Below are 23,342 nucleotides of genomic sequence, written 5' to 3' on the forward strand. Positions count from 1 at the left end.
CATGGAAAATGATGGCTTATGTCATATTTCATATATTCTGCATAATTAGTAGTAAATATATTTATCAATTTGAAAACTATTCTAAAACTATAACTATTTTTAAACTATTACACTTATATCTTTAATGTGGTGTGTAGGTCTAATTGAGTGCTCATTGGTGATGTGTAGGTGTAATTGAGTGCCTGTCACTTTAAGAGATACGTGAGAGTAATTGACCTTGACTCACGGTTAAGTTGCACATAGCGCATAAGGATATGTGGATGCAATTAATTATGTTTTGTATGTCATTAGATAAAATAAATGTTCAAAAAATGTATAAGTCGAAGAAAATCTTTCTGGGATCATAGAAGAGATAAGTGTCTTGCAATGTTCATTAATGATTTTAGCGAGCACTATTGTCAAATGTGACCTGAGCTAGCGGGATGGTTAGCAAGGATCTCTCTTCAGATGTAAAAGTTTCCGATGGTTGCTTAGCCTATTTTTAAATTACATTTAACCCAAATAGTAGGCCTAAATGACCAAAATCCCACGGCCTAGGTAGGTTAGCAATACAAACTTGAGGGATGCAAGTGAGCAAATCAACTTGATATTTACCTATTATTATGTGTTACCATAGCATCACTTGAACTAGCAGCCATGTCTCGCTGTTTATAGCACGACAGCTGCGCCTACGTGTGTGTGAGGAGAAAAGACGCACAGCCACAGGTTAGGGGAGGAGGCGCTAGAAGCATGCCTTGTGCACACGCATGTTACTTCAAAAGAACATGGTCATTCTCAAAAGTATCGATACTAATAAAAATTAGGCATTGTGACATTTTAATTTCAGGGTATTGTGATACTTTTGGAGTATCGGTGCACCGTGCAACACTAGTTCAACACTAGAGCAAGTGTCCATCTAACTGTGTTCCTAGTGTTGCACTAGAGCAAGTGTCCATCTAACTGTGTTCCTAGTGTTGCACTAGAGCAAGTGTCCATCTGTGTTCCTAGTGTTGCACTAGAGCAAGTGTCCATCTAACGGTGTTCCCTCCTGCTCCATCAGCTGATCCTGGTGGGTGACCACTGCCAGCTGGGCCCTGTGGTCATGTGTAAGAAGGCGGCCAAGGCGGGGCTGTCCCAGTCCCTGTTTGAGCGGCTGGTGGTGCTGGGGATCCGGCCCATCCGCCTGCAGGTGCAGTACCGCATGCACCCCGCCCTCAGCGCCTTCCCCTCCAACATCTTCTACGAGGGCTCACTGCAGAACGGGGTCACCGCAGGTATGTGTGGGACACACACACACACACACACACACACACACACACACCCCGCCCTCAGCGCCTTCCCCTCCAACATCTTCTACGAGGGCTCACTGCAGAACGGGGTCACCGCAGGTACGTGTGGGACATCACACCGCCCAAACACAGCAGCAGATTAACCCATGACACCGCCCAAACACAGCAGCAGATTAACCCATGGAAGCACGGCAGAATGAGTGTTGATTGTCAGTGTTGTTTTTCTGTGGTATGAATAAACATGCTCTGTGGTTTGTTATTGTGCTGTCACTCAACCCTGTTGTTTATGTGTTGTTGTTTATGTGTTGTAGGTGACCGTGTGAAGAAAGGCTTTGACTTCCAGTGGCCTCAGCCGGACAAGCCCATGTTCTTCTACGTGACCCAGGGCCAAGAGGAGATCGCCAGCTCCGGCACCTCCTACCTGAACAGGTGTGCACCTGCACCAGAGCCTCTTCTTCTTTAGAGAGCGAGACGTCTCATTGGAGTACGAGACATCGTGAGTAGAGAGCAATGACTCCCAACGCTGATGTGAATATGTTCTGCCCCCACAGGACCGAGGCGTCCAATGTGGAGAAGATCACCACACGTCTCCTGAAGGCAGGCGCCAAGCCCGATCAGATCGGCGTCATCACTCCCTACGAGGGTCAGAGGTCGTACCTGGTGCAGTACATGCAGTTTAGTGGCTCCCTCCACACCAAGCTCTACCAGGTGAGTCTGTCCGTCCTTACTGATGTGCGTTTCCTGAGCAGCACTAGTAGAGTTCTTCTGACCCCCTCTGACCATTCTTGTGTTTCCTGAGCAGGAGGTGGAGATTGCTAGTGTGGACGCCTTCCAGGGCCGGGAGAAGGACTTCATCATTCTGTCCTGTGTGCGAGCTAACGAACACCAGGGCATCGGCTTCCTGAACGACCCCCGCCGTCTGAACGTGGCTCTCACCAGAGCAAGGTCAGTACCCTGCGATGTCTTGGCCATGCCAGATACCCATGAACCCTGTGCTTTGGTTTAGTTCATCTCTACAGACAATCCAAAAGCGAGAGGTTAACTTGCTGCTGAAGGAAACGGCCATCCTACATGTTTTGTGTGATGCTTGCTGTGACCAGTTGATTGGGCAGTGTGAAATAAAGTCTGAAGTATATACCGATTGTGTGTTTGACCCCGATGTGTGTTTGTGCGTGTGCATGTGCGTGTGCGCGCGCGTGTGTGTGTGTGTGTGTGTAGGTATGGCGTGATAATCGTGGGCAACCCCAAGGCCCTGTCCAAGCAGCCTCTGTGGAACCACCTGCTGAACTACTACAAGGAGCAGAAGGTGTTGGTGGAGGGGCCTCTCAACAACCTCCGCGAGAGCCTCATGCAGTTCAGCAAGCCCCGCAAGCTGGTCAACACCATCAACCCTGTGAGTCCCGCCGCTAATGCTTCACCAGTCCAGTACCGCCGCTAATGCTTCACCAGTCCAGTACCGCCGCTAATGCTCCATCAGGCAGGACCAGGTCAGGCCACTCTTGTCCTGATACCAAAGATTCTGATCCTGTCCATCAGACAGGACCAGGTCAGGCCACTCTTGTCCTGATACCAAAGATTCTGATCCTGTCCATCAGGCAGGACCAGGTCAGGCCACTCTTGTCCTGATACCAAAGATTCTGATCCTGTCCATCAGACAGGACCAGGTCAGGCCACTCTTGTCCTGATACCAAAGATTCTGATCCTGTCCATCAGGCAGGACCAGGTCAGGCCCCTCTTGTCCTGATACCAAAGATTCTGATCCTGTCCATCAGGCAGGACCAGGTCAGGCCACTCTTGTCCTGATACCAAAGATTCTGATCCTGTCCATCAGGCAGGACCAGGTCAGGCCCCTCTTGTCCTGATACCAAAGATTCTGATCCTGTCCACCAGACAGGACCAGGTCAGGCCACTCTTGTCCTGATACCAAAGATCCTGATCCTGTCCATCAGGCAGGACCAGGTCAGGCCACTCTTGTCCTGATACCAAAGATCCTGATCCTGTCCACCAGACAGGACCAGGTCAGGCCACTCTTGTCCTGATACCAAAGATCCTGATCCTGTGATTTCTCCTCTCCAGCTCTCTCTGCTTGTTCTGGCTCTACAGTACACCCTGTATAGTACACCCTCTACAGTACACCCTGGGCAGTACACCCTGTATAGTATACCCTGTATAGTACACCCTCTACAGTACACCCTGTATAGTACACCCTCGACAGTACACCCTGGGCAGTACACCCTGTATAGTACACCCTCTACAGCAGTGTTTCCCAAAGTCTGGGTCGCGACCCACGGGTGGGTCGCAGGAGAATTTATTTGGGTCGCCAGCCCAGCACAATTTATGTTGTGTTATAGGTCTAACTGATACCATTTGTCATTTGATACCAGGAAAGTTAACAGTTTTCTATTAGGATGTAGTTTGTTAACTACCACAGTTACGGTTTTGTCGCATGAAACTGGGGGACAAACGCATCGCAGAGGGGGAGCCAGAGCATGGATATCTAACTCTCAAAATGAAACCGTTCTGTGGGGCGCCTGCCATGACCTGTACCTCGCAGTTGCAAACTGCAAGGGACATGAATCTAACCTGGCCCTAGCCAGATGAATGTCGTTCCGCTTAGCTCCGCCTAGCTTCACTCACATCCATCTGGAACCTCTTCCATTGAGAGTGATTTCTCCAACCAACTTTATGGTTTAGCGAATCAGGACGCAGGGCGGGAGTTTCATAGATGTGACATAGCGTAGAAGCGACTGTGAGACTGTTATCAGCGTCACGGGTTGGCTTCGATGAGCGTGGTTGAAGTAGCACGTCAATAGATGACGGACAAGTGGCTTATTCAATCATATGCAAGCATTTTTTGATTAGGTCCAGCCTTCTGAAGCAACATTTCAATGGATCGGTTCCAGATGGATGAGTGGAGCTAGGCGGAGCGAAATTCATCTGGCTAGGGTCAGGTTAACATGAATCCGCCTATTTGCACGAACATTAACAGATACCAGTTCCTCAACTTTAACGATTAAAATCTAGTGACCGTGCTGTCAACTAAAGCAGACATCCATAGACCGGATAAGGATATTCAATTTGCATGTAGATAGTTTCGATTGTAAATGCAATCTTTAAAGTTAATAGCAACCTCCTCACATTCTTATTTCTGATTTAAAATGCACAACAGTGCATTATATTAGGCTACAATTTATTTACATTTTAAATAGACATTTTAAACACTATTTCTCTCGTTTTCTACCTCGCGAACTCCAAAGTAAAGGCGCATTCTTCCGGCTATTGCCCAAAAGTCTCTTGTTCTGATATAGCGACTATATAATATAATAGGCCTACAACAATACAATATAACGACTTGAGTTATTTGCTGTTTACATCGGAATTGACGTCCACAGTGTTATGGACCCATTTGTCTGCAACGCAACGTAGCCTACAACATTTTTTTTAGAAAAACAGAAACAGCTTTACTATGCTGACGAATGCGCAACATGCGAGAATTTCCCCAAACTCTCGGATGCGCATTAAAACGCATCTTTTCAGTAGTCATTTCCAACTTTTCACGCTGATGGTGCTCAAAATGCAACACTACCGTGTTCAAAGCAGGATCTATCTATTTAGATCCTATAGCAATGTATGGTTGGGGGAGGCATAGAAAAGTTGGAGAACCTGTGGCCTAAAACAATGTTGGTGGTTGCAGGGTAGATTTGAAGTGAAATGGGTCGCGATGGTCTGTCATTTTTAAAAAGTGGGTCGCCAGAAAAAAAGTTTGGGAAACACTGCTCTACAGTACACCCTGCTTATACGAGTAGATTTCTGTAGGCGGTCCATAAAGCCACCACATAATGCATGCATGCCTATTCTGAGATTGCGTTGATCTAATTGTTGTCGTGTGTGTGTGTGTGTGTGTGTGTGTGTGTGTGTGTGTGTGTGTGTGTGTGTCAGGGAGCGCGCTTCATGACCACGGCCATGTACGACGCCAGAGAGGCCATGATCCCGGGATCTGTGTATGACCGCAGTAGCACAGGTGAGTCGCGTCTCGTCCACCTCACGGGTCACCAGCTGTGACCAGGGTTCTGAGTAGCACACTACATTTTCACCAGGTTCATATTCACTAGTGAATCAGGTCACCAGCTGTGACCAGGGTTCTGAGTAGCACACTACATTTTCACCAGGTTCATATTCACTAGTGAATCAGGTCACCAGCTGTGACCAGGGTTCTGAGTAGCACACTACATTTTCACCAGGTGAATCAAATAGGGGGACATAATGATTGGTTCATCAATTTGTTAATAATTATTGCTATTAAAGTTTTAAAAGTGCACTGTTGTAAGCAGTGCATGTAGTACTTAGTCGTACTGAAACGTATATTTCAGCTCAATCTGTCCATCTCCAGCCAACGTGAGCGAACACGGCGTGTTTAATGTGTTCGCAGGTCGTCCATCCAACATGTACTTCCAGACCCATGATCAGATTGGCATGATTGGCGCAGGGCCCAACCACGTGGCAGCCATGAACATCCCCATCCCCTTCAACCTGATGATGCCCCCGATGCCCCCGCCAGCCTACCTGGGCCAGGCCAACGGCCCCGCGCCTGGTAATGCCCACCACCACCCAGGCAGAGTGCTCTCACATCAACACACACACACACACACACACACACACACACACACACACACACCAACCAGGCAGAGTGCTCTCACATCAACACACACACGCGCACACACACACACACACACACACAAACACACACACACACACCAACCAGGCAGAGTGCTCTCACACACACACACACACACACACACACACACACACACCAACCAACCAACCAGGCAGAGTGCTCTCACATCAACACACGCACGCACACACACACACACACACACACACACCAACCAGGCAGAGTGTTCTCACAACACACACACACACACCACCCAGGCAGGGTGCTCTCACATCAACACACACACGCACACACACACACACACACCAACCAGGCAGAGTGCTCTCACATCAGCGCGCACACACACACACACACACACACACCAACCAGGCAGAGCGCTCTCACATCAACACACACACACACACACACACACACACACCACCCAGTCAGAGCACTCTCTCAACACACACACACACACACACACATACACACCACCCAGTCAGAGCGCTCTCACATCAACACACACACACACACACCACCCAGTCAGAGCACTCTCTCAACACACACACACACACATACACACCACCCAGTCAGAGCTCTCTCACATCAACATACACACACACACCACCCAGTCAGAGCTCTCACATCAACACACACACACACACACACACACACACACACACACACACACATACCAGTCAGAGCTCTCTCTCAACACACACACATACATACCAGTCAGAGCTCTCTCTCAACACACACACACACACACACACACACACCACCCAGTCAGAGCTCTCTCTCAACACACACACATACACACCAGTCAGAGCTCTCACATCAGCACACGCACACACATACCAGTGGATCGGTCGTAACGCTGGACTATGGAATCAGTTGAACCCATGAAAGCACAGGAGTGTAAAGATGATGTTTGCAGGACTTTACAGTGAAGGGTTAATGCCCTTTCAAACATAACGTTTTCATTCCTATAACATTTAAGTTTCATCATCTCAGCTGGGCTGTCTGTCTAGGATGTGCTCTATTGAGCTCTCTGGACGTGTTGTGAAGTTGGAGAGTAAAGCAGGATGCTCTTGTGTTCCTCCAGGGCGCGGAGGTCTGAATAAGGGCAGAGGAGGTCGCGGCGGGCGCCAAAAGACTCGTGGAGGTGCCACCCACGGGGGCGGCCCGGGCACCATGGGCAACAGCCAGGCCAGCCAGGACGTGGCGTCCCAGCCCTTCTCCCAGGGGCCCCTGACGCAGGGCTACATCTCCATGAGCCAGCCCTCACAGATGAGCCAGCCTGGCCTCTCCCAGCCCGAACTCTCACAGGTAACACACCTGCCCGAACTCTCACAGGTAACACACCTGCCCGAACTCTCACAGGTAACACACCTGCCCGAACTCTCACAGGTAACACACCAGCCCGAACTCTCACAGGTAACACACCTGCCCGAACTCAACACACTAGCCCGAACTCTCACAGGTAACACACCTGCCCGAACTCTCACAGGTAACACACCTGCCCGAACTCTCACAGGTAACACACCTGCCCAAACTCTCACAGGTAACACCCCTGCCCAAACACTCACAGGTAACACACCAGCCCGAACTCAACACACTAGCCAGAACTCTCACAGGTAACACACCTGCCCAAATTCTGTTTCCTCTTACCTAGCTGTTACCCACAGACATTTACAGTACAAACCAAGCGACGTTCGGCCCAGTTAGTCCTGTGGTGACCAAAACATCAATCCTGTGTGGGATTTACGATCATTCAAGTGCATGACAGGAATGTGACGTTCTAAAATCTCTGCTTTGCTTGCTAATAATGCAAATAAGTAGTCTTGCACTACTAAACTCTCTGCTGTGTTGATGTGCCTTCCAGGACAGTTACTTGGGGGATGAGTTCAAGTCCCAGATGGACGTGGCGCTATCCCAGGACTCCACCTACCAGGGAGAACGCGCATACCAACATGGCGGAGTTACTGGACTGTCACAGTATTAAAATGTGAGTGTGTTGGCCGACAGTGGGCAAGGTAACATTAAAGGGACTGTGGGCAAGGTAACATTAAAGGGACAGTGGGCAAGGTAACATTAAAGGGACTGTGGGCAAGGTAACATTAAAGGGACTGTGGGCAAGGTAACATTAAAGGGACAGTGGGCAAGGTAACATTAAAGGGACAGTGGGCAAGGTAACATTAAAGGGACAGTGGGCAAGGTAACATTAAAGGGACAGTGGGCAAGGTAACATTAAAGGGACAGTGGGCAAGGTAACATTAAAGGGACAGTGGGCAAGGTAACATTAAAGGGACAGTGGGCAAGGTAACATTAAAGGGACAGTGGGCAAGGTAACATTAAAGGGACAGTGGGCAAGGTAACATTAAAGGGACTGTGGGCAAGGTAACATTAAAGGGACAGTGGGCAAGGTAACATTAAAGGGACAGTGGGCAAGGTAACATTAAAGGGACAGTGGGCAAGGTAACATTAAAGGGACAGTGGGCAAGGTAACATTAAAGGGACAGTGGGCAAGGTAACATTAAAGGGACTGTGGGCAAGGTAACATTAAAGGGACTGTTTAAAGGGGTGAAATGTTGAATGGCTGCAGTGTCATCACACATTACATCACATCTTTTACATTTGTCATCTCTCATGCACCTTTTATTTTTCCTTAGTTATTTCCTTAATTTTAGCCTCCATTTGGATGGTGGTAGGCATTCAATAGGGCAATGTTAACAACTTAACGAACTTGGACACCTTTATCTGATTAAGACTGTATTGCTCTCCTGCAAGCTAGCAGCTGAATGCATCTGTCAGTGAGAGCAGCCAGTGATGGTTCTGGGATGCGTATTTCCATCCCCATGGTAACGTCCTGTCCTGTTGTTCCTCAGGGTGGTGACTGGATGAGCTCGAGGCGTAAGCTGAGCTTGGTCCAACTGCATTTTATTCTGGGGAAACACTAAATAAACAGAACATGGAGACCTGATTTCCTCTGCCACGACGGGAGCACCACTCTGATGGCAACAGGAACGGAATGGAGAGCAACCAATCACAGGAAGGAGGAGGAGCACCAACCGGAGAGGAGGAGAGCGAGAGAAGGGGAACAAACAGGACTGCGGAATGGCTGGCAGCCTGCGGCGAGAGAGAGAGGACGGAGAGAGAGACGGAGAGAGAGAGAGAGAGACGGAGAGGACCTGACGCTCAGTCTGTCCCGCGCCAACACGTCCTCTCTGATGAGTGCACAACTCTCACCCCCCACACCCCCCCCCCCCCCTACACTGGGGTCCCTCTCTGCAGGGGGCGCCAGTGAGCTGAGGGGCCCGGGGGGCTCTCTGAGCAGAGAGAGGGAGGACCGAGAGAGCACACCCCCGTCCAGAGGCCCAGGGAGGCGCAGCTGCTGCACACTGACACAGTAAAGTTTGACCTTCATCTCCGAGCTGACTGGTTGTGAGACCTGCTTCATATTCTGACATGGGTGATCAGAGTCCTGTGAGAGAGAGAGAGAGAGAGAGAGGGAGAAAGAATTGGTAGATTTGAACTCGTTACGCAGATCCGGGCTGATCCGATGGCCAGCGCAGTTTCCAAAACGAGCTGTTAAAAAAAAACAAAAAAAACAGGAACATTTAATGGCGCAGTCTCTGCCCTGAGCTGTGGCTCCTGCGACGTGCCCAGCTTTTAATTTTAACCAGCTTTTAGCCCTGAATGACCACTGACGATGGCTCAGTGAAATCGCAGATCTTTAGTAAGATGATTTTAAAGTAAAGTGTGAAATTTGTTCCAGGCCTGATCCTAGGTATGGACCACGACAAGTTCACTGTCCCAAATTTGTTTTCTTCCCATTCTAAACCTGCGGGGAGCACGCATCCCAAAACCACATTCAACAACATGACATAAGTTGCTTCTGTATTTGGTGTGCTTTTGAAAACATGTCCAAGTTGTTTATCAATTCACTGTCATTACGGTATTCTGCACCAATTTACCATTTGTTTTTTCTGAGTCTTCAAACTGCATTGCTTAGATATGTGACCAAAACTCCACTCGGACTGTGATCTTAATGCTAGATGAAATGGCACGTTATAGGACTTGCTGTGTTTTTGTTCTTCATACCACTTTTTCATTTAATGGCAAATTATTTTACAGTGGTGCGATATAAAGTCTAAATGTACCACAATTATCCTTTTAGATCATCAAATCCTGTTGTACAGTATGCTTAGTTAGAACACGTGATTATAATCAGCTCTCTCTGAGGCCTTCTGTCTTCAAGGGCTGCTTGGAAATTAGATCAAGGCAAACTGTATAGCCTACTGAAATGGTTTAAAAAATATTGCTTTTACTATCTTTCCCAAGATTTACTAAAGAGTTTTAGTTGATCCCTTGGTATTCCTTGCTGGGCCTTCAGTTGTAATTTTCAAAGACCCAGAGAAACATTTTGAAACCAGCAGATGTATGTCAACGTAACTTTGGATAATGAAATGACAAGACTTTTGCAGCACTTTGCTGTGCTTTACCTTTGCCCTGTACCCTTCTGAAGGGCGATCCTCTGCTCTGCTCTTAGACACGTCCCTTCAAATGGTTCCCTTGACTCCTGAGGACAAACTAGGCTTGAGGAAGATCAGATTGATTTCAGTAAGCTATATAGTGAACTATACACTCCCCCAGTAAACTAGCACCGCCAAGGGAGCACAGGAGGGAACAATGTCTTTAAAAACATTTCATTTAATGACAATCATGCCGATAGAATTTACATTTCGGTGAGAAGATTAAACCTGTGTGTGGGAAACCAATGCTAGATATGGAAGTGATAAACATGGCAATTCCTAGCTCAGAAGCGACACAATACACAATGATGGAGACTGAAGCCAAGAACCAAATACAAGCCATAATAACACAAAAGCCAGCTTTTTATTTTTTCTGTCCAATCTTCCCCAGAAACTGAAATCCCTCTTCCTGATATTCTCTGCTAGCTGTCCACAACCACTGCTGTGGTCTCCCAGGGGACGAGAGTAGTATAGTTGACCCAGCCCTAAAACCCCATGGCCCCACAGTCACAGAGGGTGCCGTACACCTCACGTGATGTTTTCATGTTGGCTTTGAAGGCTGTTTTCACCCGTTGACCTTGTAATCACATTCCTGTGTGGTTGATTTTATTTGATTTTTCCCAATAAAGCTTAAGCGCTCATATCCACTCAAACGTGTAAGTGGCATTTCTGAGTCACTCTCGGGGGGAGGGGGGGGGTCAGTACAAAACACACATGTTATGTCCTGCTCGTCGTCTGGGTTTTATTATGTCGCTTTTTTGTTGGTTTTACTGCTCCTCTGTGCTTTCTTCTGACTCAACTTGCCTTGCTGCTTCTTCTCAATTGTTTTCTGAATTTTTTCCTTGAATTTCTTCTTCTGTTTCTTGATCTTCATGAGTTCAGCTTGCCGCTTCTGCTCCACGTCCGGGTTCTGTGATGTCGTCAAAACAAATCAAATCGTAAGGTCCCACTGTGAACCAGTCCTTCACATTGAATCCAATGACTGTATATCAACTGTAAGGCCACTTTTGCATTTATGGGTCATAACACATCACTTGAGAAATCACTTTCAGACTTTCTTTGAGCACACTCCTTTAACCAAAGGCAGACATCATGCAACCTTTACACAGCCTATTACAAGCAACTTGCCTTCCCCTCTAGGATCATCTGCTTGCGTTTGTTAATCTCCTTCTTCTCATCAAAGTCTGACGACTCCAGCTTCTGTAAAGGTGCGTGCCACAATTACAAAAAAAAAAAAAACACACACAAAACAACTCATTACTAACCCCAGTCTGCTGTAAAGACACTACATCTAATCATGATTAACCCCGACCTGCTGTTAGGAGCGGCAATACGTACGATTTCACACTTGCGCCTGGTCACGTTGACTTGAGTTAGAATTTTCAGAACCTCCTTCTCCTCCACTGTATGGGCCTTCAGTTTGGTCTCTGCAGTGCACATTTAGTCATTTACAGTCACTTGATGTGTGTGTACCTACATGTGAAACGTTCAGCAATAATGCAGACCTAGTGGACATCATTCAATACAAGCGGCCGGTAGGTCTTTAAAGCCAGGGGGAGTCTGAATCAACTATTTAGATATTCTGAAATAGATTTGTGGTCATAATGTCACTGTTTAACACAACCCACAAATACCATTTATTTGCAAAAACTATATGATGATTTCTCCATTAGATATTAAAGACAAAAGTGATTGTATGGGCCATGGTTTAAACTAAAACTTACGGATCTGTTCTTCGATGGCGTTTACCAGATGAATGTCGTACTGCGTCACCAAGGTGATTGCCATGCCATTGCGTCCTGTGTGGAAACGAAGAGAGCGTCACACTGGGTCAACTACCCACCAATCTGCCTACGGTTGAAGAAAAGAACTCCCTTACCTGCCCGGGCGGTTCTGCCCACTCTGTGGATGTAGGTTTTAGGGAGCCCTGGTGTGTTGTGGTTGATGACCACTTGGACTGTTGGAATATCCAAACCCCTTTGACAAGCAGAGACACAAGAGCCTTTACATCCTCTGAGTACAACTGAGCTCTATACATCTGAACACGTGAAGTAGAACCTCGATATCTTCCTCGTCACAATCGCTACCGTAGTGCTGAGCCAAAGATCCTTGATTACTAGCTCCGCTTTAACCCTCTCTGGTTCAGCTTGTTAAGTAAAACCCATAGACTGTATACAGTCTATGGTAGAACCTCACTATCTTCGTCACAATCGTTACCGTAGTGCTGAGGGAAACATTCTTACCTGGCTGCTACGTCAGTAGCAATGAGGATTTTGAAGACGTTGGATTTGAATTTTGCAAGGTTTGCAAATCGTTCTCTCTAAAAGCAGAATTGAGATGGGTGTTTAGTAAACTACTTTAAACCACCAATCTATGGTTAGATGTTGAATGGCTGCCTTCATTACCTGCTTCATCATTGAGTGCAATGAAATGGTGGGGAATTTAAATTCACGGAGCATCATCATGAGTATCTGGCAATTTCTGTGTAACAGAACAAACACTCATGATAAACCATGATGTCACCAAATAAAAAAACACCATTGTTTGACAATAAAGAAAGTTAGCTTACTTGCAGGTGTTGGTAAAAATCATGATGGACCAATCATCATGTTCGTCTTGGAATTTCTGGATGAGGTGAACCAGGTAGGCGTCTTTCACCTTCTCTGGCGTCAGGATGTACCTTTGGTCCAACTCCTCCACAGTCCGTACCCTAGATAGATAGATAGATAGATACTTTATTGATCCCCAAGGGGAAATTCACCCTAACAAAGAGCATGTCAACATGATGTAACCAAATAGCCTCTGAAAATGTTTAAATATTGCTGTAATTCTGTAGCTTAAATGTAAAAATGCTTAAATGTTATTCTAACGCTACAGCTGTAGCTCTTTAGCTTAAATGTTAAAATGCTAAATGTTAATAGCTTTAATGTTATTCCATTGCTGTAAGTTGCTTTGGATAAATGCATCCACCAAATGAATTGTAAATGCAATCTTACAACATTTTAGTAACTTCACTCTCTTATGGTGGCGCCTCTTTGTTTTGTGGGAAGTCGAACACCCCAAAGGCCTCTGTGAAACTCAGATGTAGCTGAACCCCTGTGCCATAAAGGCCTCTTTAATACTCAGAGATGTGGCTGAATCCCAAAGGTCTGTTTAAAACTCAGATGTAGCTGAATCCCAGTGCCGTATAATGGGCAGCAGCCTTACTCTGATTTGCTCTCCCAGAAGAACGGCTTGTTCATGGCGATGCTCTTCAGTTCCTCCAGCGTGTCCGTGAGGGTGGCACTGAAGAGCAACGTCTGGCGCTTAGCGGGCACCACGCTGAGGATCACCTCCAGGTCCTTGGTGAAGTCCGAGCAGCCCTGCTCCAGCAGGCGGTCAGCCTCGTCCATTATCTTAGACAGAGAGTAGCCCGCAATTTAAATTAATGCCACTTATAAGAGCATGTTTTTTATAACAGGCAACACATGTGTGTGTGTGTATGTATGTGTGTGTGTGTGTGTGTGTGTGTGTATGTGTGTGTATATATATATATATATATATGTGTGTGTGTGTGTGTGTATATACATATATAAGTGAAGCTAGGCAACAAGTGTGTGTGTGTGTGTGTGTGTGTATATATATATATATATATATATATATATATATATATATATATATATATATATATATATATATATATATATATATATATATACACATACATATACATATATATATATATATACATATATATATATATATATATATATATATATATATACATACATATATGTAAGTGAAGCTAGACAGTAGGCCAAAACTTGTTAGAGCCACTCATCATAGGGTGCTTTAATAAGCAACTAGTACTGTGTGGCATAATCTGTTAATTACTTGCTTCATGTAGAGGACAGATAAACACATGCCGTTCCAATGTATTCCTGTGTATTCCATGCACTATGCAGTTCTGTGCTTTGGGTTGGACAATCCCACAAAAATGACAATACACTAGATCATCTAGACACAACATACCATGCTAGTAAGCCTTTTATTAGCACCAAATGTGCACTTGTTGCTGTTCATAGGGGTTGTGCATGGCTATATAAGTATATATAAGTATAAATACTCCTATATATACTACTTTTGATCCTGTGAGGGAAATTTGGTCTCTGCATTTATCCCAATCCGTGAATTAGTGAAACACACTCAGCACACAGTGAACACACAGTGAGGTAAAGCACACACTAATCCCGACGCAGTGAGCTGCCTGCTACATCGGCGCTTGGGGAGCAGTGAGGGGTTAGGTGCCTTCCTACTGGTCGGGGTTCAAACCGGCAACCCTGCCACGGCTGCCTGCTATTGGGTAGTTGCAAGCTTTCAATGTGAAATTGCAACCAAATTCCAGCATCATTCCAGCAGATCATGCCTAAGAAGTTGAAGTAAACCAGAATACACACAAACACACACTGGCTGACCAGACTAGAGCAAAAATACATACATTTGAATATCGTACTTACCAAAAATTGAATCTTCCTCATGCTGAACGTATTGGAGCTTCTAATGTGATCTGCGAGTCTTCCTGGAGTAGCGACAACAATGTGTGGCTTCTTTGATAACTCCAAGCCCTGTGCTACCATGTCTGGGAACAATATTTGTGAAAGTAAATGCACAGTCATGCGGCATCTGTGTTTTGAATGAATGAGAAGTCAAAGATTAATAAGATTACCCATTCCTCCGACGATGATGGTGTCCCGTAAGCCCAAAGGTTTGCCTAGAGCTCTAAACTGCTCCGCAATCTGATATGCCAACTCCCTACACACCAACAAACACAAAAAAACAAAGAGAAAAAAAATATTTTAAGAAATATGTCATGCCATTCAAGTAGCTGGGAATGCTCTTGACATGTACTGGTCTTCCTCTGACATGTCAGCTTTTAAATCAGCTACAATGTAAGATAAAATAATAATAATATACATCTACATTATTGTATATAATAGTATAATGAAATACATTATAATATATTAAATATAATGAAATGCCATTTCATTCTGGAAGTAAACTCTGACACTTTAACTAAATATTATGCTACACACTGCATGGTCACCATGAACAAGTTGAAACAGACCTAGTGTGCAAACAAAATCTTAATATGTGTGCTGAATTCAGCTGGAGATATTTGATGTTTCATGATTCCATATTTTTTTTTAAGTGATGTGGTAATATAATCGTTGAGAATATAATCTCTAGGTGATAGCAGCCGGCCTATTCGCCTCTGCTGTGGCTTCAACCAATATTCATTTTCTCATGATGCTGCTGACTTGCCTCTCAACAGGCCGTACAAACCTTGTTGGAGTGAGCACAAGGCAAAAGATGCCATAGGGATCTTCAGACAGCTTTTGAACCACCGGGAGGACAAATGCAGCCGTCTTTCCGCTGCCAGTTTTGGCACAGCCCATACAATCACGACCTGAGGACCAACACATGACAAGTCTTCACATCTCTCACAAACTGGCAGAGGACACCATCAAAATAACCATGGTAATTAACAAATAAGAACACAACTTAGTATTCCTGTTTTGCTTTAGGCTACAACCAACAGTGTCTTACCTTCTAAAATTGCTGGTATGCAATTTTCCTGTACTGGAGTTGGTTTGCTGATGCCCATTTGTTTACATTGTTGAATCAGCCAGTCCGATAAACCCAACGAGGAAAAATCCGCCATTTCCTCCCCGCAGTGGGTATACTGTTAAATGTACAGTTCTACTCTTAAATGACAAAGATAACTGGCTAGTTAGTTGATAAAAATGCACATTACTCAGTGTACAAGCTCCAGAGTCCTAAACCACCCTCGTGGGCCTCTACTTTTGTTTTGTACCGTGCTATCAGAAGTTGGACGCGTCATCGCAGAGCATTACTGCCACCAACTGGGCTGGAGTATGAAGCTACAGCGCTCCAGGGCGCACCCATGCATGCTGTGCTACATTTCCATAGGGAGGCTATGGGCCTACATAATGCATAGATGTCAAATAGACATAATCTTCTTCTTCAGAGCACGGGTAATTAGGCAATTTGCTCATGACCAATTAGGCAATAATTAGGCAATTTGCTCATTCATTGGAAGCTTCCGATATCCATCAGTTCACAATGGTCAGATTTCCTCTTCGCATTATATATCACAAAAACATGAGATGAACTAGTACATCCGTTAGACTCCAGTGGTGGGGACCCAAAACTGTCTGTTGGCCCACATGGGCCTCCCTCTGTGGCCCAATTGGCAACCGGCACAAATCAGCCCATGCCCCCTCCATTAGCCTACATGTGACTGTTTTGGCTGGGCCTATTTATCATGGGCCATGGCAGACGAAAAAAATTTTTTGGAAGAGAGATTTCTTGTTGGGCTTCCCCATTCCATTACAAAAATGCAGCTATACCAGCTGTTATTGTTTGTAAGGGCTGCTCTGACTTCTTGCCTCTCTAGCCACCACCATAGATGCATAACTCACACAAGATGGCTCCATTGGGTAGAGAGGATTCAGGAAACATATGAATATGAACGACCTTCACTAAGGTGTGAATTAATGGCCCAGTCCACCCTTAATAAGCACACACACACACATGTATGTCTGGTACACACACATGCAGACATTAATCCACACAGCCTACTCTATCTCTCTACAAGGGAAATATTATAACAACCTTTTCATTTAAGACCTATATGTTTTAAAAGCCTAACTGGAAAAATAATTTTAAAAAATGCGAAATAAAGTAATTTATTAGAAAAGACAAATTGGCGTATGAGTAAAATGTTAAATCGACATCACACAACTACAGCCAAAAACATAGGACACTGTCATTCCCACTTTGCACACAAGTAGCTATACTCCGATGCAGCTGGTGGCAGCAGACTACGCAGTCGGAGACGAGGACCAGCTGGTTGCGGGGAGTAGAAAGTGAATGGTTAGCCAGCGCCTTAGAATTTACTACTTTATAGTGAATATCCGCGGTTTGTTCTGTTACACTTGACTTTATGGGTAGCACAGTGTTCCACAAGGGCGGTGTCAAGACGCAAGTATTTGCGTGTGCTTGAACTATCTCGTAGGCATGAGCTGGCTCGCAGAAGCAATAGGTCCATTATGTAACTAGCAGAACGAATTAATTACATTGTTAATGAGGGACACGAGTGGTGTTAAATGATTTCCGATTGCCTAATTAAATGGCTATATGGAGAGAAATGTCAACATCATGGTAAGCAGTCATATTTACGCATGATGCCCTCTGCAATTTACTTTGTAATCGAAGATGGCGGAGCTAGATGGGGAGTTCTCGAATCGCTCACAGAACAGGTGAGGATGATAATGGAAGGACCGAAACCTGCAAACAAACGGGTTGCGTTCTCACACTTCCACAAGTAATTAGGCTGTAAGGAAATGTGTTTATATTCGGTTCATAAAAGGTAGCCTAATGGGAGACGAGGCGTTTGTGCGTGCGCTTATGATCGACTTGCTGGGAATTCCTTGGACGACGTTAGTAACGCGTGGGCGGGTGTAGGCTACTTTGTTTTGTTGAAGAGGTTGATTTTCTGTCCATTTACTGTGTATTTCCATTGTCTTAATCTAATCGTATAGGTTTCAAATAACACAGCCTGCACATCAATAATGCAAGGGCTGCTACCAATCTCAGCTCGCTTTATGTTAAGCAGCGAATGCATTTGCACGTTTATGATCCATTTTGCTTGCTAATTACACTATTTGAACTAGGTTGCTTTCCAGGGACGCCTGGCTCATGGTAGCTCACGCTGTCTTCTGGTTTCATACATTCAAATGAACATAAACATTTTAGAATTGACCTTGTCATTTGAACTGGACTTTGTTTCAGTACACTAAGTGTTGTGTCTACATTTGTCTGCGTGTAGACGATCACAGAGGGGCTGCTCTGCGAAGCGTGCTGCCAGAGGAGATATCTTTCCGATTACTGAATAATTTAGGACAACTGGCAGTTGAAAGTTTAGTGTTGATGACTGTTCTGGGAACCTGGAGAGGGTCTGTGTTTGGAAGTGCTAGTATAGCGAGATGTCTGTATTTGGAAGTGCTAGTATAGCGAGATGTCTGTGTTTGGAAATGCGAGTATAGCTAGATGTCTGTTAAGTCAATGATTAACTGACCACGAGAATGCATTGCTTTCCTTTGCAGTATGGCTAACAAGAACAGCACCCTGCGCTGCACATTTTCTGCTCCCACACATAGTACCACACTCTTGCAGGGGTTGTCGGCCCTGCGTGAACAAGGACAACTGCTGGACGTAGTGCTGGCCATCAAGGAAGAGCGGTTCCAAGTCCATAAGGCAGTGCTTGCCTCCTGCAGTGACTACTTCAGGTGAAATGGAAAGTGTTGTTAGTAGGGAGACACAAGTAGAATTGGCTCTACAAAGTTCTGTCTGATGTATTTGCGGTCCCAATGATACAGTATGTCTGCACACATTTGAGTGTTTTTTACTGTGCTGTTTAATCTCTGACCTCTGACCTCTCTCCTCCCTCCTCCTGCCCTGCCTCACGTCCGGTCCCTCCGGGTCCTCTCCGCAGAGCTATGTTCACCGGAGGCATGAAGGAGTCCAAGCAGGACACCATTGAGCTGAAGGGCCTGTCTGCTCGGGGCCTGAAGCACATCATTGACTTTGCGTACAGCTCCGAGGTCACTCTGGACCTGGACTGCATTCAGGACGTGCTGGGGGCGGCAGTGTTCCTGCAGATGGTCCCCGTGGTGGAGCTGTGCGAGGAGTTCCTCAAGTCGGCCATGAGCGTGGAGACGTGCCTGAACATCGGCCAGATGGCCACCACCTTCAGCCTGGCCTCCCTCAAGGAGTCGGTGGACGCCTTCACCTTCCGCCACTTCCTGCAGATCGCCCAGGAGGACGACTTCCTGCACATCCCCATGGAGCGCCTGGTCTTCTTCCTGCAGAGCAACAAGCTGAAGAACTGCAAAGAGGTGGAGCTCTTCCAGGCCGCCACCCGCTGGCTGCAGCACGAGGAGTCGAGGCGGCCGCGCGCCAGCGAGGTCCTCCGCCACGTGCGCTTCCCCCTCATGCGCTCCTCGGAGCTGGTGGACAGCGTGCAGACGGTGGACATCATGGTGGAGGACGTCCTGTGCCGCCAGTACCTCCTGGAGGCCTTCAACTTCCAGATCCTGCCCTTCAGGCAGCACGAGATGCAGTCTGCCCGCACGCTGATCCGCTCGGACGTGGTGTCGCTCATCACCTTCGGAGGGACACCCTACACAGACAACGACCGCACGGTCAGCAGCAAGGTCTTCTTCCTGCCGGACGCGGCCGCTCGCCAGTTCAAGGAGCTCGGGGAGATGGACACGGGCTGCAGTCACGCCTGCGTGTCGGTCCTGGACAACTTCGTGTACGTGGCGGGCGGTCAGCACCTGCAGTACCGCAGCGGCGAGGGAGCGGTGGACGCGTGCTTCCGCTACGACCCGCACCTCGGCCAGTGGCTGCGCATCCAGCCCATGCAAGAGAGCCGCATCCAGTTCCAGCTCAACGTGCTGCAGGGGCAGCTGTACGCCACTGGGGGGCGCAATCGCTCGGGCAGCCTGTCCTCCGTCGAGTGCTACTGCCCCAAGAAGAACGAGTGGACGTACGTGGACCCGCTGAAGCGGCGCATCTGGGGCCACGCCGGCACCACGTGCCGGGACAAGCTGTACGTGTCCGGCGGCTACGGCGTCTCCGTCGAGGACAAGAAGACGCTTCACTGCTACGACCCGGCCGCTGACCAGTGGGACTTCAAGTCGTCCATGAACGAGCCACGCGTGCTGCACGCCATGATCAGCGTCGGCGACCGCGTCTACGCGCTGGGGGGCCGCATGGACCACGTGGATCGCTGCTTCGACGTGCTGGCCGTGGAGTACTACGTCCCCGACACCGACCAGTGGACCACGGTCAGCCCCATGCGGGCCGGCCAATCAGAGGCGGCTTGCTGCCTCCTGGGGAAAAAGATCTACGTCGTCGGTGGCTACAACTGGCACCTGAACAACGTCACGAGCATCGTCCAGGTGTACAACACGGAGACGGACGAGTGGGAGAGAGACCTGCATTTCCCAGAGTCCTTTGCAGGAATCGCGTGCACGCCGATCATACTCCCACAGACCACGACTCAGCGGTGAGCTCCTCTAGTCCGCACGCCAGCGCGGGGGGTCACACGCTGACGGCCGCGATCCCTTCACCCCCCCTGCCCGCCCCGTCCCCCTATCAGGCTTGTGTTCTAGACCCAAAACTGTGCAGACAACTCTCAGGACATTCCATAGCTAGTGTGTCCGGCGAGGTAAGGCAAGGTGAGGGGACAAAACTCTGAATGAATGTTCTTTTCAGGTGCGTCATGGGTATCAGGGAGATGCTGCCTTGTCGTCTCGTCCCTGTTTGTGTGCAACGTTACGGGATGTACATCACTGTAAGTGGCGCTGTCTCTGTTTGCTCCACTGTTCTCCATGCTAAGGTGCCTGCCAACATGAACAACTTCCACAACGAAGATTTCCAAACGAGTCCTTCACTGCTGTCAGGCTCCCACAGGTGCGGAGCGCACATCCTCCTGATGTAGAACTGTAAGAGATATCGTGGGGGGAAACGAAGATATGATTGTAACACTATCTCTACAGGCTCGTATACTTTCCTTCCGTTCAGCACTGTGTGTGTGTGTGTGTGTGTGTGTGTGTGTGTGTGTGTGTGTGTGTGTGTGTGTGTGTGTGTGTGTGTGTGTGTGTGAGAGTGACCACAGTGTGTTTTGTGTGAGTGTGTGTGAGACTCACCTGCAGTAGCCGTCTTGTCTCGTCTTGTGTGACCGTGGGCCTCTGAGATAAGGAAGAGTGTCGTATTTTATAGATGTGCGGTGTTAACATTAGACCTACTACAACTGCTAATCTCAACCCAGTGCTACAGCAACAGAGCACTATGGGACTTAAAGGGATATGCGTGTTCCTTAAAGGGATATCCGTGTTCCTTAAAGGGCAACTGAAACGGGACACAGACAAAAAGTCTCTTATCTTCCTGGTTTGTTCATGCGGCATTTAAAATGAAGATATTTATTTACACTTTTTTATTTTTAAGCACAACATTTGACTCTTAAATGGCTAACCATACAGAAGGTTTCACCATATTGCCTTGGTTTGTGTATTTTAAGTCTTACTGGTAATAATTATTGTTGCATTGCATGACAATTGAGAAAGCACATTACATTTCCCAAATGCATTTTAAGTCTTAAGAAATTAGAATGTATTGTTGATCATATTTGCACCTGATGATGAAGATGTCTTAACGCTGAAGTGATGTTTGGAAAAGCCTAGATGGTCATTCTTAAAGCTAGAGTGGTGATTGGAAAAGCCTAGATGGTCATTTTCAAAGCCTACTCATCATGAAGATTTAAATATCCTGATACGGGGAAATAAGCCCCTACTTACAGTATTTTTCATTTTATCTGTTGTATTAATACTTTAGTCCTGCATTTTTTTTCTCCTATTTCATTTATTTGAATGTATTTAAAAAGTCTGGCTGACAACTCTCAAAAATGCCAAAAGCTAAGTTAGATGCTGATATTGTTATTTAATTATGGTTTGTTTACCTTACCTTTGTGTTTACTTATTTTCTCTGTAACATTAGATCACATTCCATAAGAAAACACTTCCCTTTTCCTGGGGGATAAGTGTGCCCAGTTTCAGATCATTCTTAAACAGGTCATCTGTTATATTGAGAAGAAAGGCGATTTCTCTCGTTTGCACTTTTAGACAGTCACCACCAATTTAACGGACTGTAGTGGAACCAGCAAGGAGGACCACAAAAACACTTTGGACTAAGAACAGATTAATTGGAGTCCGACGTGGTGATGGTGTCTGCTTACTATGGACACATGCAGAACCCATGACCAGTTTAGCAACATTTAAAGATAATCCCTTGGATCAATAAAATAAAAGACCTTCATGGCACTTAAGCCATGCTGATCACTATATTGTTTTGATCACTTAAACCATGCTGATCACTGCGCTAGAGGCTCCAAATAGAGGTTTTTGTCACGTCCTCTATGAGAGCGTACAGACCACAGGGACATGACTGACCAAGTACTTTGATTTGTTTTGTAGGTTTAATTTTAGCACACATAGCTTTTGAGTTGACGGGGGACAGGGACTGTCACAGCAGACTTCTTTGTTCCAAGGAGCGCTTTAGAAGCTATTCTTGCTGTGCGATGACTTCCTTTGAAATGATTTAGTTGAAAATGAATGATCATGTGCACTTTGTATTCTGAAGAGTATGTATTCTGAAGAGTATGTCTGTTGGTTATGTTGTGCTGATGCCCCCACCAAAACATGGGGAGAGAGAGAGGGAGGAACCGTAAAAGGAAGGACTTAAGGGAAAAGTATACTAAACGCTAACTTGTAGGCATTGTTTGAGTGCTGTGGTGGTACTACATTGAATGTAGGGTCTTAACTCCTATGCGTTTCTCTTCTTCATGTGTGTGCACTTGTGAATCTGTCTGTCAAATGTTCTGCATGCTAATCAACATGTGGAAACAGCTAACTGTGTGACACTGAATGTTCTCTTGTTGACACTTTTACCGTCTTTTTGTCCAGTCGGTTTGTTTGTTTGTATGTATGTGTTTGTTTGTTTGTTTGTTTGTTTGGTTTTATCACTTGCCTAAAATTAAATCTTGTGCGTTTCAAAAATGCTTAATTTGTGGTTCAAAATAAAATTTTTGTTAAACTCAGACATCTGATTTGAATTCATCTCTGAGGGGAAATAAGTATTAATACTAGGCTGCCATGCATAGAAGTGGAAGAAACATGCAATTCCTCCCAACTTGGGACAGGTAGTCTTCTGTACACACGAGGCTTCTGCTATTGTTCATCATCACTATGCCACTGCAGAGCC

The 23,342-nt window shown here is 46.3% G+C and overlaps 3 protein-coding genes across 5 annotated transcripts in view; 2 read left to right on the plus strand and 1 right to left on the minus strand.

Moving 5' to 3' along the window:
* Nucleotides 1–11,101, plus strand: part of LOC143117413 (regulator of nonsense transcripts 1-like) — a 21,729-nt gene extending 10,628 nt beyond the window's left edge. The window contains exons 15-24 of the mRNA XM_076279117.1: nucleotides 1,040–1,253; nucleotides 1,580–1,697; nucleotides 1,820–1,976; nucleotides 2,071–2,213; nucleotides 2,487–2,661; nucleotides 5,208–5,289; nucleotides 5,698–5,859; nucleotides 7,025–7,248; nucleotides 7,805–7,927; nucleotides 8,808–11,101. Of these exons, the coding sequence (XP_076135232.1) occupies nucleotides 1,040–1,253; nucleotides 1,580–1,697; nucleotides 1,820–1,976; nucleotides 2,071–2,213; nucleotides 2,487–2,661; nucleotides 5,208–5,289; nucleotides 5,698–5,859; nucleotides 7,025–7,248; nucleotides 7,805–7,924 (1,395 nt within the window). The 3' untranslated portion in view covers nucleotides 7,925–7,927; nucleotides 8,808–11,101. The remainder of the gene's footprint in view (nucleotides 1–1,039; nucleotides 1,254–1,579; nucleotides 1,698–1,819; nucleotides 1,977–2,070; nucleotides 2,214–2,486; nucleotides 2,662–5,207; nucleotides 5,290–5,697; nucleotides 5,860–7,024; nucleotides 7,249–7,804; nucleotides 7,928–8,807) is intronic.
* Nucleotides 10,800–16,294, minus strand: LOC143117415 (putative ATP-dependent RNA helicase DDX49). Its single transcript, XM_076279121.1, has 13 exons — nucleotides 16,041–16,294; nucleotides 15,777–15,900; nucleotides 15,160–15,245; nucleotides 14,951–15,072; nucleotides 13,662–13,849; nucleotides 13,024–13,164; nucleotides 12,860–12,935; nucleotides 12,698–12,774; nucleotides 12,334–12,431; nucleotides 12,179–12,253; nucleotides 11,793–11,881; nucleotides 11,583–11,654; nucleotides 10,800–11,364 (listed from the first exon to the last, which is right to left on the minus strand). Exons 1-13 carry the CDS (start codon nucleotides 16,153–16,155, stop codon nucleotides 11,200–11,202), a joined length of 1,428 nt encoding a protein of 475 aa, XP_076135236.1. The 5' UTR covers nucleotides 16,156–16,294; the 3' UTR covers nucleotides 10,800–11,199.
* Nucleotides 16,295–17,361: 1,067 nt separating this feature from the next.
* On the plus strand, nucleotides 17,362–22,592 carry LOC143117414 (kelch-like protein 26). Of its 3 annotated transcripts, none has more exons than XM_076279120.1 (3): nucleotides 17,362–17,390; nucleotides 18,623–18,805; nucleotides 19,012–22,592. In XM_076279120.1, the coding sequence occupies exons 2-3, from the start codon at nucleotides 18,624–18,626 to the stop codon at nucleotides 20,591–20,593; spliced, it is 1,764 nt and encodes a 587-aa protein (XP_076135235.1). In that variant the 5' UTR covers nucleotides 17,362–17,390; nucleotide 18,623; the 3' UTR covers nucleotides 20,594–22,592. The 3 variants fall into 3 exon arrangements, with proteins under 3 accessions (XP_076135235.1, XP_076135233.1, XP_076135234.1); XM_076279118.1 differs by having other exon boundaries at nucleotides 17,363–17,776; XM_076279119.1 differs by having other exon boundaries at nucleotides 17,363–17,678.
* The last annotated feature ends 750 nt before the right edge of the window (nucleotides 22,593–23,342 follow it).

The sequence above is a fragment of the Alosa pseudoharengus genome, unplaced genomic scaffold (assembly GCF_046254945.1).
Source record: "Alosa pseudoharengus isolate Yale_2024_CS ecotype anadromous, Long Island Sound unplaced genomic scaffold, YU_APseudo_1.1 YU_APseudo_1.1_scf_11, whole genome shotgun sequence".
Lineage (NCBI taxonomy): Eukaryota > Metazoa > Chordata > Actinopteri > Clupeiformes > Clupeidae > Alosa > Alosa pseudoharengus.